We start from the raw sequence: 13,735 nt of genomic DNA on the forward strand, positions 1-13,735 counted from the left end.
ACACAAGGTATTACCCTGCAATTATGGCTATGGAGAAGCAAACAGACATCAACCATATGGCTAATATGGGGGTAAAGTTCATTTGTGATGCAAATGAATGTTATATTCAGATTCAGGATGCAGTTCTTGGTATTTATATGCACAATAGGGGGGGGGGTGGCAGGGGTATATACTCTGTAAATATAGGCCTATAGGTTCTAACAAATTCATGAATTTCTTAACAAAAACTGCAAAAACAATGAAAGAAGTAAAGATAAAGGTTCAACCCCTGAAAAATTTGTTAACTATGATTATTCTGCATATTATTGAGTAAGAATCATTTTCTTAACATGTTTCATTATGTCCAGCTGGGCTCCTTGATTTGTATATATATATATATATATATATATATATATATATATATATATATATATATATATATATATATATATATATATATATATATATATATATATATATATATATATATATATATATATATATATATATATATATATATATATATATATATATATATATATATATATATATATATTAATATATATATATATATTTCTTAACATGTTTCATTTATATATATATATATATATATATATATATATATATATATATATATATATATATATATATATATATATATATATATATATTTATATATATTTATATATATATATATATATATATATATATATATATATATATATATTATATATATATATATATATATATATATATATATATATATATATATATATTAATATATATATATATATATATATATATATATATATATATATATATATATATATATATATTTGACAAATTTGACAGCATATATATATATATATATATATATATATATATATATATATATATATATATATATATATATATATATATATATATGCTGTCAAATTAGCCATCTGGTGATATCCCAAAGCAAACATGTTAAGAAAACAATTTTAAAGTAAAATCCTAGTTTAGCTACTTTTTGCTATCTTGGCAAGGGGTTAGGCTAGGAAAGTCAAACTTTAATTAATGAGTCCAGGATAAAACATACTCTGGGAAGGTATTGCCAAGCTCCATGTTAACCCTTTTCTGATTTCTAAGTCTTAGAAATTTGCCTACTTGACAGGTTTATACCTATTGAAATTTTGATAAAATAGTATTTTATCTTAATTTTCAGTTATCAGTTTTTTTTCTTTGGTTTTAGCTCTGAAAAATGCAGTTGTGTTATTGGAGAAGAATTTTAAGTCATGTCAATAGCTCTTTCTAAATTTAGGAAATATTGTACATCTTTATAACCTCATAAATTGGAATTCAGCAAAGTTGTGAAGCTGAAAAGAATTTTGTTGTACTTCATTTAAGCAAAAGGGTAAATATTCTGCAGTTTATATGATTGACTTAACAATAAAGTGAACATACCACTCAATGCCTTTTTTTATGTTTTTATGAGTATAATAATTGCTAAAAATTCAAATTGCAAATTCAAATATAAGGACTTTTTGAGCTCTTAAAAATGACCACAATATGGGGTATAAAAAAGGCTTAAAACACTGGTATCAAACTTTGAACATAGCGCTTGCTGCCTTTTTTTGTGTTCTTTATGAATATAATAATTGGTTCTATTGCAAATTCAAATTTAAGCACTTTTTGAGGTCTTGAGCTTTTAGAATTTTTCTTCCTTGATGCCAAATTTTCAATTAAATTATGCATTTTTGGTTGTTTTCAACAAAATAATATTACATTTTCTCAGCATCAAAATTATTTATAGTTAGATTAGGTTAGGTTAGTTAGGTAAGGTTAGGTCAAAAGTGCTTAATTTGAATTTACAATAGAAGTAATTATTATATTTGTGTTGAACATAAAAAAAAGGCATTGGTAAGTCAATTATATAAGCTGCAAAATATTTACCAGCAAAAGATCTATTTTGCAAGGTTTCACTTTTATATCACAAAGATTTGTAAATGTCAGGGCTGTCTATAGAGAGAAGGGGTAGAGGTAGATACTTCAAAATACCTTCCCAGGACATAGTTTAGACTGTAGGCCCATCCCTGAAAGTTTCATTTTCCTCACCTAACCCCTTTCCAAGATAGCAAAAAGTAGCTAAACTAGAATTTTACTTTATAATGTGCAGAAACTTTGCACAATTTGAAGGCGTTTTTGCAATATATTAATAACACATGCTTTTACAATATAGTAAAGAACATTGTTCTTTACTGCATTGTAAAAAACAATGTTGGCACAATTCTTATAGACCAGGGCACTATTTTAGTAGTTTTTGTATCAAAAAGAGCTCATTCAATTGGAAATTGAAAGCACTAGTGCCCTTTTTAATAGTCAAAACCAATTGGAGGGTAACATTACACCCTCCCACACCCATTATTTACCCAAACACATCCCATCAAATTTTGAGATTCATTTGTTCACCATAGTTGAAAGGTCCATAAACTACATCTTTGAGGATGACCACCCCCTCTCCACAGCCCTCAGGGCAAGGGTTGTAAGTTATGTCCCAGGGGCATTTAAGGTTTTTATGGGAGGGATGGTTGTATAAACTTTAGAGGAGTCTAATTTGGTTGACATTTGGAAGTTCTTGTTCCTTTTTAAGAGTCAAAAATGATGGAGGACAACTAGCCCCCAACCTTCAATAATTACTCTTGAAATTGTGAGATAGCAGTTTTGTTCAAAACATCCCAAAGAAAATATAACATTGCCTTTAGGGTTGGCACATCCCTCTAGAGCCCTGGGGCAAGGGTTGAAAGTCATTTTCTGAGGGCATATAAGGTTTTTAAGGAATGGCTGGTTGCATAAACTCCAGATAGGGCTCATTTGATTTGAAGTTGGAAGTTATAGTTCCCTTTTTAAGAGTCAAAAGTGACTTGAGAGCAACCAAAGCCCTTAGGACTTGGGTTGTAAGTTATGCCCTGCGGACATATAAGGTTTTTCTTATAGGAAAAGTGATCAGAGTAGGCCTACTGCTACCCTCTGCTACATATCAAGTTTTCCCAAAATATATCCAATAGAAATTTTGAGATAGCATTTTATTCAAAATAGTCCAAAGATCATATAAAAAAAAAACTTTTGGCATTGTTAAAAACCACCAGAACCTTTGTGCTAGGGTAGTAAGTTACCCTTGAGGGTATTTAAGGTTTTATGGAAGGAATGGCTATATAAACTTTAGCAACTACTAAAATCAGTCCACAACTACTATCACAAAAACTACTACTTCTGAAGCAGATTGTAGCAGGCTGAGAATATTGAAATACACATCTTCAGAAATGTTGAGGGGAACATTGAACTAAATCAAGGGATATTATGGGTATATAGATTGCAGATACAGGTATATCAGCAATATTTTTGGTATAGCTTATCATATAAAGAGGAAACCTCAGGGCTATCATAGTTGGGATATTCATTTAACCAAAAGACAAAACATACCTACTCCTGCTATTAATACTCTTGCTACTTCTGTTACTAGTAATAATATTAACATGCTATTACTGCTACTACTGTTCCTACTACTACCACTTATGCTATGGTACTAGTATAATTAAGACTAAGTGTATGAAGGTGAAAATTTGAAAGAATATTGAGAGGGAATTTGCTCTAAATCATAACACACTATGTGAATGCAGATTGTCAAAAGGGCATATCTTAAGGATGGACTCAGGTATTTTAAAGGAGAAGATCAATTGACAAAAAGGTAATGTATGCATGTCACTACTAACACTGCTACCACTGCTGCTTTTACTAATACTACTGCTCTAATTTCAACTTCAATTGCAACAACTTGCAAGGCTTAGAGTATTAAGACAAAAAAGAGTATCAAAAGGGAGTCAAAAGTGCATATCAGCAATGTTCTTGGAATGGCTTACCATGTCAAGTTGAAACTTCTTGGGCATCATGAAAGGGACGTTCAACTGATCAAAAAGCAAGATGTACATGCTACTACCAATATTAATGTGCTGCTACTATTGTTACTTTTCCTACTAATTCAACACTAACACTGAAACTACTTCTCCTATTACCATAATACTACTATTAAGGCTAAGTCTATCAAAGGAAAATTTAAGAGAAATTGATGGCAACTTTAAACTGATAAAATATACTATGTGTATTTAGATTGTCAAAAGAGTATATCCTAAGAATTAATTTGTTTGTGAAGTTGGAACATTGTATGTTGAAGGAGAAGTTGAAATAAAAATCTAAGGTGATATATGCTTACTGCTACCATTACAACAATTGCTACTACATAAGCTAAGAGTTTTAAGATGATGCTTTCAAGGACTTATTTTGGCAAATGTTGATTTTAATAAAAAAGAATTATGATCATGGAGATTGTCAAAAGGGTGACAAAGCAATATCACAATTACAAGCTCACATTATTAAGTTAGATTTCAGGGTAAGTCGTGGTGGATTTTGGACAAGGCAGATGACACTGTGAATATGCTTTTAATACTACTTCTATGGTTATTATACCTAATGACACTAGGAGTAATACATTGAAACTTTTAGGGAACGTTTAGGGAGAGTTTCAATTAAACAAAAAAAATATGTCTGTTTTAAAAGGGGATATAAACAATATCATAGGCAGTGTTGCTCTATCATAACTAGTAATATCATTGATACTGTTAAGGAGCTAATTTGATTGGAAATTAAAAGTTCTAGTGCCTGTTTTAGAGTCAAAACAGATTGGAGGGCAATTAGCCTCCTAATTCTTTTTCCCTGAAAAAGACAATGTCAATGTAAAATGAACAGAAATTCATAAAATAAAATTTCCACAAATAAGTTTTTCAAGGAAAAGTAAAGACCTCCATTAAACTAAAAATTGACAAAAATAGAATCAAATGATCTACCAAGCTTAAAATTATTACTAATCAGCATCAATAATGAAATAAAATCCAAAACAAACAGAAACTACAATAAATAACAGAGTCGGAACTCAAAACCTGCAGAAATTAACATGATTAGGGTTCACAACCTTTATGCCTCTTCAAGGCTAGAAGATAAATTGCACTTTACCCTGGAAAACTTATTTTGTGGAAAAAGTTTTTTGTAATTGATATTAGTACAGCCATTTAAAAGGGTTTATTTAAATCAGAGAGTTTAAGTTGGAAAGTAATTCATAGGTTTATTGCAACTCTGTGAATTGACGATGTCTCATTTTTACAAAAACACAAATAACAGCCTCAAAATCTAACAGTTTCAAAAGAGTTTTTTCACTAAACATCAACATCAGATCACTGAGTCTTTTGTTGCCCGTTGTTGATCTTAAATAGATTTTAATTAGGCTTAATATAGAAAATAAAATTTCATTACTAGCCATTCTTATAGGTAGGGTAATGGAGATTTGTAAAATTTTCAAAACCTCAGAATATGCTATCAACCATGGCTGCCAAATTGACACATTTTATGTCAAAATGACACAATTTGATGTTGCATGACACAATGACACATTCAGACGAAATGATGACACAATCGACGAAAATGACACATTTTTCAATAAAAAAATGACACAATCGACAAAAATGACACATTTAAAAAAAAATGAAATTTTTTTGTCATCCTTGTCTTGATTTTTAAATGGTAATAAAAGAAAAGTAAAATTTCAATTTTCTACCTCCAGAAAAGCTACAAATTAATGGAAGGGAATAGCGCTGCCTAACGGTGGCAGTAGTACACAAACAGTGCAGAATACAGGACAGATGCCATCACCGTAGGCTATATAAAATTTAAACCACGCGAAAAAAACAGCCATAGGTGGAAATTTCAAATCAAAATGCATGCTGAGTATCTGAACTTAATTGGCTTCTTGATTGAGTATTTGATGTAGCCAACTGGTACGTACTTAATAGTAAAAATTAAACAACATGCAGTTTACCAAAGCTGTGTGCATAAGCAGCAACTCCCATTTTTAGGAGTACAGGAGGGGTATCCAACCTCGGACAGGATTACAAATTTCCAGAGATGTCTTTCCTTCAGAATAATCCATGTGGCCTAAAAAGGCACCGAAAAATATGACAAAAATACTAGATTGAAGCAGGTTGAATGGCTTACATATTGAGTAAATAAAAAGCTTAGCCAATAAAGCCGATTACGTAGAGAGCCGATTACGACGTCATACTAAAAGTCTATTTTCAATTTGCTGTCGAAATTGCTTGTCCCTTAAACTTTTATAAATGTAAACTTGCCTTATTGGCCGCCCAGACACAAATTCATAGTGTGTAACATTAATTTAATCGAATGTTTCTATTTCTTTCATGACGTCACAAAAAAGTCATGATCCCAAGATAATAGGACAAGGTTAAGTTTACTCCTTTTTGAACTGATTTGGAAAAGATTATATATTCAAAACTCTAAATAAAGATTTGACAATTAAATATGATACCACTTGTAGCAAAAAAATATGACACATTTTGTGACACATTATGGAATTTGAGATGACACAAAAAGCGCATTTTCGGAAAAAATATGACACACTCCTTAAAATAAATTTGGCAGCCCTGCTATCAACACTGGCTTCACGCAATCATGAAGTTCAAATAGATCTTTTGGCCTGCTGACTAGATAGTCAATATATCTTCACGTAAGATCTGTTTGCAAGGCAAACAGATCTTTTGTTATGTAAGCTTTTATAAGCTTTTGTGTCAACACAAGCTTTTTTTTAATGTGCTGTCAGTTTAGCTAGTCAGCTAGTATTGAAAAAGTGCGATGAATCAACCTCTAATGCAGAGATTGACTCTAGCAATGGAAGGGCATTCATGAAGTGGCTTTCAAACTCACAGCAGAATCTGTCTATCCCAATCAAAAATCCCTTCTGAAAGCATGCTTAGTTGATTCTTTCACTTCAGCAAGATCAGTTTCTCCCAAAATCGCCGTGATTGCACAATCAGGTAAGTGGGGAGCTACTTCTTTTGCATGCTTTAATCTTTTACATGAGAAATCAGAACTCTGAAAATTTTGCAAAAGGTTTTCAGAGAGGCTGCACTCATGAGATTTTTTTGTCTTGCTTCATTAAAGATTTCATCAAAAGCTTTTTCAGTTTGCATGTCTATAATTTAATCTTGCATATCTACAATAAGACCAGTAGCCTTGAGAAAACTAGATATAGTACCTGCAGCTGCTCAGACAGTGAGTTTTTAGCAAAAAAGTTGCTGCTAGACGGAGTGTAAATGGTTGCAAGTCGGTGGGACTGAGGTGCCAATTCTCCGTCCCTAGATATCTTGCGTGCTTGGGGATATGACTAAAATGCTGTTGTATCTATTCAGTACTTTGTTCACCAATCTAAGTCAGTATGTCCATCTTCTAGTAGATGATTTATCCCAGTGGCTTTATGTGCATTAACAAACAGTTGGTAGTGTGTATTGCTACTCGCGATAAAAACAATACAGCTCTTGAAGAATCGAGGAGAAAGGTGCCATTTGTTTCAAATTCTTAATGTAATCACCCGACACAAGATTTAGTCTATGGGCATGTCAGTGAATGTAAATTGCATGTGGTGCAACTGCTTTAATACTGCCTTGCATGCCTGAAAAGTGGCCTCTAATGACATTGACTTGGTATTTTCATCAAAATGTTGAAAAAAAAAAATTGTTCCTCCCTATTCTCAATTTTCTTGAATTGAAACCAGTTGAGAGGTCTGAGTTTTCTGTCAATGCTCAGGCTGTTCTAGTATAGCTCTTATTTGTTTAGTTTCTTCATATTTTTCTCCCCTTTTTCATAAGTTGGTTCAAAATCTCCTTAATCCAAGCATAGATGATAAAATAGGTGCCCTCTCCCCCGCAAAATGATAACGCCTTTCGGTTGTGAAGTTGCAATATTCGGTCTTTGAATGTAGATACAATTTCTTTTTAACTATTCTACTAACAAAACTTTTTATCTATTGCTTAAATTGTCCTTTTGTATAATTGAATTAAAAAAAAACAAAAAGTTTTTTAACTGAAAGTAAGGAACAACATTAAAAATCAAAACGAGCGGAAATTATTCCGCATATGAAAGGGGGTGTCCCCTTCTCGACCCCCTGCTCTATACGCTAAAGTTTTATATTGTTTTAAAAAGTAACGCTGTGAGAAAGAGTCAAACTTTTTTAAGTTTTAATGTCGTTCCTTACTTTCAGTGAAAAACCTTGTTTTTCTTATTTAATTTCTGAGCGTTTTTGAATTAATGCAGTTTTTTATTTTGGCTCACTGTACATGAATAATTAAAACGAAATTTGCATATTAATTTTACCTTTTTGTGTTAAATGGCTTTCTCAAAGTTTTGATCAGACGATTTTGAGAAAAAAGAGCGAGGGAGGGGGCCTGGTTGCCCTCCAATTTTTTGGTTACTTAAAAAAGCCACTAGAACTTTCAGTTTTATTTAAGAACGTTTTTATATGTAATAAATACACGTAACTTGCGAATCAACTTACGTAACGATCTTCTATATTCGTATTTTTATTGCGTCAATGAGGGGGTTCGATACCTCGTCAATACCTCGCTCTTTACGCTAAAGTTCGAATTTTGTTCCAATTCTTTAAAAATGACCCCTGACTGACAAAGGCCGTTTAATTAGAAATAATAGCTCTTTTGAAATTACCAAAAAATACTTAAGCATAAAGAGCGAGGTATTGAGGAGGGGACGAACATCCTCATATATGTACTAATTTCTGTCCGTTTTAAGTTTTAATGTTTCACCTTACTTTCAGTCGAAAAATGTATTTTTTTTTATTAATTTCTCATTGTTTTGTAAATAATGCTGGAAAATCCTGTGCCCCCTTCATAGAAATTCTCTTGCCTTATGATAAATTCATCCATGGGAAGATCCTCCCACGTAACTCCCTACCACTCACCCCTCCTACCACCAGAAATATTCCCCCTGAAATCGTCTGTATGCTTCCCAATAACCAATGCTATATTTAAAAAATGGGCAATGTTCATAACTTTGAGCCCTTCCCCCGGTGACTCTTGGGGATTAAGTTGTCCTCATAGACATAGTTATTTTATTTTTTGACTATGCTGAACAAAATGGCTATCTCAAAGTTTTGATCCTGTGACTATGGGAAAAAATGAGCGTGGGAGTTGCTCTCCAATTTTCTTCGTCACATAAAAAGGGCACTAGAACATTTAATTTTCTTTACAATGAGCCCTCTAGTGACATTCTAGGACCACTGGGTCGGTGCGATTACCCATGGGGGAAAAACAACAACAACAAAAACAAAAAAACACGCATCCATGATCTCTCTTCTGGCAAAAGCAAAATTCCACATTTTTGTAGATAGGAGCTTGATACCTCCACAGTAGGGTTCTCTGATACGTTGAATCTGATCGTATGACTTTCATTAAGATTCTATGACTTTTAGGAGGTGCTTCCCCCTTTTTTCGAAAATAAGGTAAATTTTCTCAGGCTCTTAATTTTTGATGGATAAGTCTAAACTTGATGAAAATTATAAATTTAAATCAGCTTAAAATCCAATTCTTTTGATGTATCTATTGGTATCACAATTTTGTTTTTTAAGTTTTGGTTACTATTGAGCCAGGTCGCTCCTTACTACAGTTTGTTACCACAAACTGTTTGATTTATTTTTCTTATCTTTCCTGAACTCATAACCTGTCTGAAACTGAAACTAAAAATCAGAACTAAGTCTGAAATTCTCACTTTGACTGTCTTAAAATTCACACACACACACATATATATATATATATATATATATATATATATATATATATATATATATATATATATATATATATATACATATATATATTCGTTGCCGTTTCTGAATTTCACAGTCACCGGTGCAATATCTCTTTGGCCTTATGCAGTAAAATTATTTCAAAGGCAGCAGTAAATACTCAAATGTCATTTTGCGAATAACCAGTTGCTTCCATTTTAAGCGTTATGATCTACGTAGTTGTGGCGTTCACATCTTCACCCGGTAACTGCTTCACACTGTTGAAAACTGGGCTATCTAGGAGCTTTTCTTGTTTGAAATCATCTATTCTACTCTCCATCTATGCCACGCGATTTTCCAACCCTTGAATTTCTGCTTTCAAACTTTTGTATGACTGTAATATGCTCTGAAACATAGGTGTAAACTCAAGGGACATTGAGGCATACATTTCACTAATTATCGTCTCGCACGATTGCTTTAAGGAATCCCGACTTTTGTGTTGTTTATCTTCACACTTTTCTAAAACTATCTAAGTAATTTTTTCCATCATTGATTTTTGCGTTCTTGCAATTTCATCCTCGCTAGTAACAATTCTCTTCAGCAGCTGAGATGACGAGCTCGTTGGCTCGCTGACTTTGACCGTAGCGTACGATTTGCTGTATTTTTAGATTTGGGGAGATTTTTTAGCTTCTTCAAACGCAAGCTTTACTCTTTTCTTGTTTTTTGTGTGTCTTTTATATTAAATTCATACAATAACAAAGTTTTTTCAGTGAGCCTTATTTCCTTGTGATCTCCATAGCGGAAAATGTAGTATGTATTCCATTGTAGCTTTAGCTGGAGAGGAGACTTCTTCCCATCGTTTCATGTATTTTAGGAGATATTAAAATCCTTTGTTTTATAAGCTGCTTCCGTTTGTCCAAGTTTATTAATAAACTGAATGGTGACGAACATATCTAACTTTATTTTTTTTTCTTCTTTTTTTTAGTGTGTTGCTGACCTTGTATGTACAATACTTTTTGCAATGGAACAAAAAGAGTTTTGTTTAAAATGGAATAACTACACTGATGTATATAAAGGAAATTTCGCTACTCTTTTAAATCGTGAACATTTTACTGATGTGACGCTCTCTTGTGACAACCAGAGCATAAAATGTCACAGGCTAGTTTTGTCTGCATGCAGTTCTTATTTTGAGAATGTACTTATTAACAATTCACACTCTCACCCTATTATAATCCTAAAAGATGTTAAATTTTGTGACATACAGGCTTTAGTAAAGTTTATATACACTGGAGAAGTAACTGTTGCACAAGCGCAATTCAATTCTCTACTTAGTTTGGCTGATATGCTGAAAGTCACGGGTCTTGCAGATCCTGGGGAATCATCAGACAAGACAACAAATACGGCTTACCCTGTTGAAAGAACTGAAGTTTCAAAACCATCCCCCACCCTGAAAAGAAGAAGAGTGGACTTAGACTCAGAGCACAGTGTTTTAACGCATGACTCATTGCAGGACAGCGTGCCATCTATTCCTCTTGCAGCTAGTGGTACCTTGTTAAACAATAAAAGTGAGACTAGGCCAAGCTCATCCCTGGTTCAACAGAAAGATTCACATGTAAGTTCACTGAATTTTCTTTTCTGTTTACAAAGACAGTTTTACCTCACCAGATATAAGGATGTTAAACTGATTGACTTGATGTGAAACTTAAGTTATGACTTAACTTATGACTGATTACCATTTTGTGATACTTAGTTATGACTTAATTTGTGACTGATTAACTTTTTCTAAACTTATCCGTCCGAAGATATGATCAACAGAACCAAGTTATGACTTAACTTATTTCTGAATAATTTTTTTGAAACTTAAGTTTTATATAATGATAGTTACATAATGGATGACATGAGGGTTAAATATTTTCGTCATTGGGCCAGAACTGCCAATTTCTAAAAGGGTATTAAAATGGATAACTTTATGAAACTTAAGTTATCTGTAATAAAATAATACTTTTTTAAGGGTTATTATTAAGTTTTGTAAGGGTTAATTAACTTGTGGGCTAAAAACTCTTTTGACAACGTTTTTTCAAGAGGATTTAACACTGGTAATATTAGTAACGATTTTAAACTGATCGCCTTTATCAACCTTAAATTTACTATAATAAAATAATGATATTTTTTTAGGGTTAGTAATCTTCCTGCCATAAAAATACAATATTTCCCTGAGAATGTAAAACTGACTAACGCTAGAAACGTTTAATTACCGTTAAGGAAATAACATTTACAATTAGGGCTAATTATTTTCCTCATGAACCAGAAAATAGAACACAACTAAGTGCTAGTTATTTTTGCAGAATTTAGTGGGGAAAAAAATTTAGTGGAATTTTTTTTTGTTATGGGAACACATATGCTGATAATTTCTATAAGGATCCCAAACTGAGCGAATTTCCAAACCTTCAGTTATCTTCAATAAAATAATGGCTTATTATTATCAATAACTATTTTCCTCATTAACTAAAAAAAAAATGTAGTTGGCAATTTCTTGTCAAGAGAACACAACACAGATAATTTTTATAAGGATTCCAATCCGACTAACCTTGTTAACCTTAAATTATCTCAAAAACCATGATACTCATTCTTAGGGTTAGTATTTTCCTTTTGGACCAGAAAAATTTAGTTAACAATTTGCTGTCAAGAGAAGACTTGTTAGATCACTTTAATTAAATGGTTGCACGGGAATCAATTTAAATTAGAATCGGAATAAATCATGGTATATTTTAAAATAGGGATTTGGGGGAATACTCACTAAACACATTATATACAAATTTAATTAAAAATAATGTAAAAAAACCTATTACAAAACTAATAGGCAATACTAGTAAACCTTCTACAAAAAAGCCTTTGAGGTGTGCCTTCAAAAAGGCAAGATTACCTTTGAAAGCGTGTATTTAATTATTTTTATTTCGTCCGAATGAATTGTATCGTCTCACTTCACTTTATCTATCAGTCATGGTTGAACTTCGTTCAAGTATGATGCTAGGGCTGTTAAAAGAAAGTTTTAAACATCATATTTTAATGTAAGTTACTCTATTATATTGTTTTATTTTCATTTGTGTTATGCTGAGGACGGCCCTTGGACATGTGGTCGAAATATTCATTTAAAGTTTGGAATCCCACTGTCTCATAAAAAAATTCCCTATTGTTCTACTTGTTATTTGTTGTTTATGCACATAGTATCCTTTGGGTTTAGCCCACCATATCCCGTAAATTTCACCCCAATACGCTTATTTTTTCCAGACACACCCATGATCAAACATTCTCACCTTTTCCCAATGATAAATCCTGCATGTTAAAAATGGACAAACTGGGTAATTTACAGTCCTTGCATGGGTCTGTGGGGGCATTTGATTCCCAATCAAATGGGCATCTTCCAAAGTTTATGTGGCCACCCCTTCCATTAAAACATGTATGCTCTGGGTTATAACCTACAACCCTTGCCCCCGGGTTCTGGGGGTCGCGTCAACCCTGGAGGCATTTATATGATTTTTTGCCAATTTTGAACACAATAACAATCTCAAAATTTTAATCGGATGTATTTGGCGAAAATAGGGCGTGGGATGATCACCATCTCCATAAAACCTTTTATGCCATCGGCACATAACTTACAACCCTTGCTTCGGGTTCTGGGGTTAGACCCTGGAGGCATTGTTATATGATCTTTAGAGTATTTTGAACAAAACTTCCATCTAAAAATTTTGATCAGACGCATTTGGAGAAAAGAGGGGAGGGAGGGGCTGGTAGCCCTCCGATCACTTTTGACTCTGAAAAATAGAACTAGAACTTATTAAATGAATCTACTCTAAAGTTTATACAACCTCCCTTTCGATAAAATTCTATGTGCTCTTGGGAATAACACAACCATTCCCCTGGGCTCTAGGTAATTGTGTCAACCCCAGAGGCATTGTTATATGGTCTTTGTACTATTTTGAACAAAATGACTATCTGAAAATTTTGATTGGCTGCATTTGGAAAAAAGAGGGCGTGTAAGGGGCTAGTTACCCTCTGATCACTTTTTACTCTTAAAAAGGA

General features: G+C 32.6%; 1 protein-coding gene and 1 long non-coding RNA gene across 11 annotated transcripts in view; one reads left to right on the forward strand and one right to left on the reverse strand.

Moving 5' to 3' along the window:
- The window catches only part of LOC136043886 (uncharacterized), a 166,621-nt gene that overhangs the window by 106,126 nt on the left and 46,760 nt on the right, over positions 1–13,735 (reverse strand). The window lies entirely within an intron of this gene.
- Positions 1–13,735, forward strand: part of LOC136043883 (protein tramtrack, beta isoform-like) — a 58,849-nt gene that overhangs the window by 1,473 nt on the left and 43,641 nt on the right. For 7 of the 10 annotated variants that reach the window (XM_065728895.1, XM_065728891.1, XM_065728888.1 and 4 more), the window contains exon 2: positions 10,641–11,267. In XM_065728895.1, coding sequence (XP_065584967.1) covers positions 10,677–11,267 — 591 coding nt within the window. In that variant the 5' untranslated portion in view covers positions 10,641–10,676. Of the gene's footprint in view, positions 1–3,548; positions 3,707–6,854; positions 6,897–10,640; positions 11,268–13,735 lie in introns of those variants that run through there. The other 3 variants (XM_065728893.1, XM_065728892.1, XM_065728894.1) reach the window with 3 other exon arrangements.

This window comes from Artemia franciscana, chromosome 2 (assembly GCF_032884065.1).
Source record: "Artemia franciscana chromosome 2, ASM3288406v1, whole genome shotgun sequence".
NCBI lineage: Eukaryota > Metazoa > Arthropoda > Branchiopoda > Anostraca > Artemiidae > Artemia > Artemia franciscana.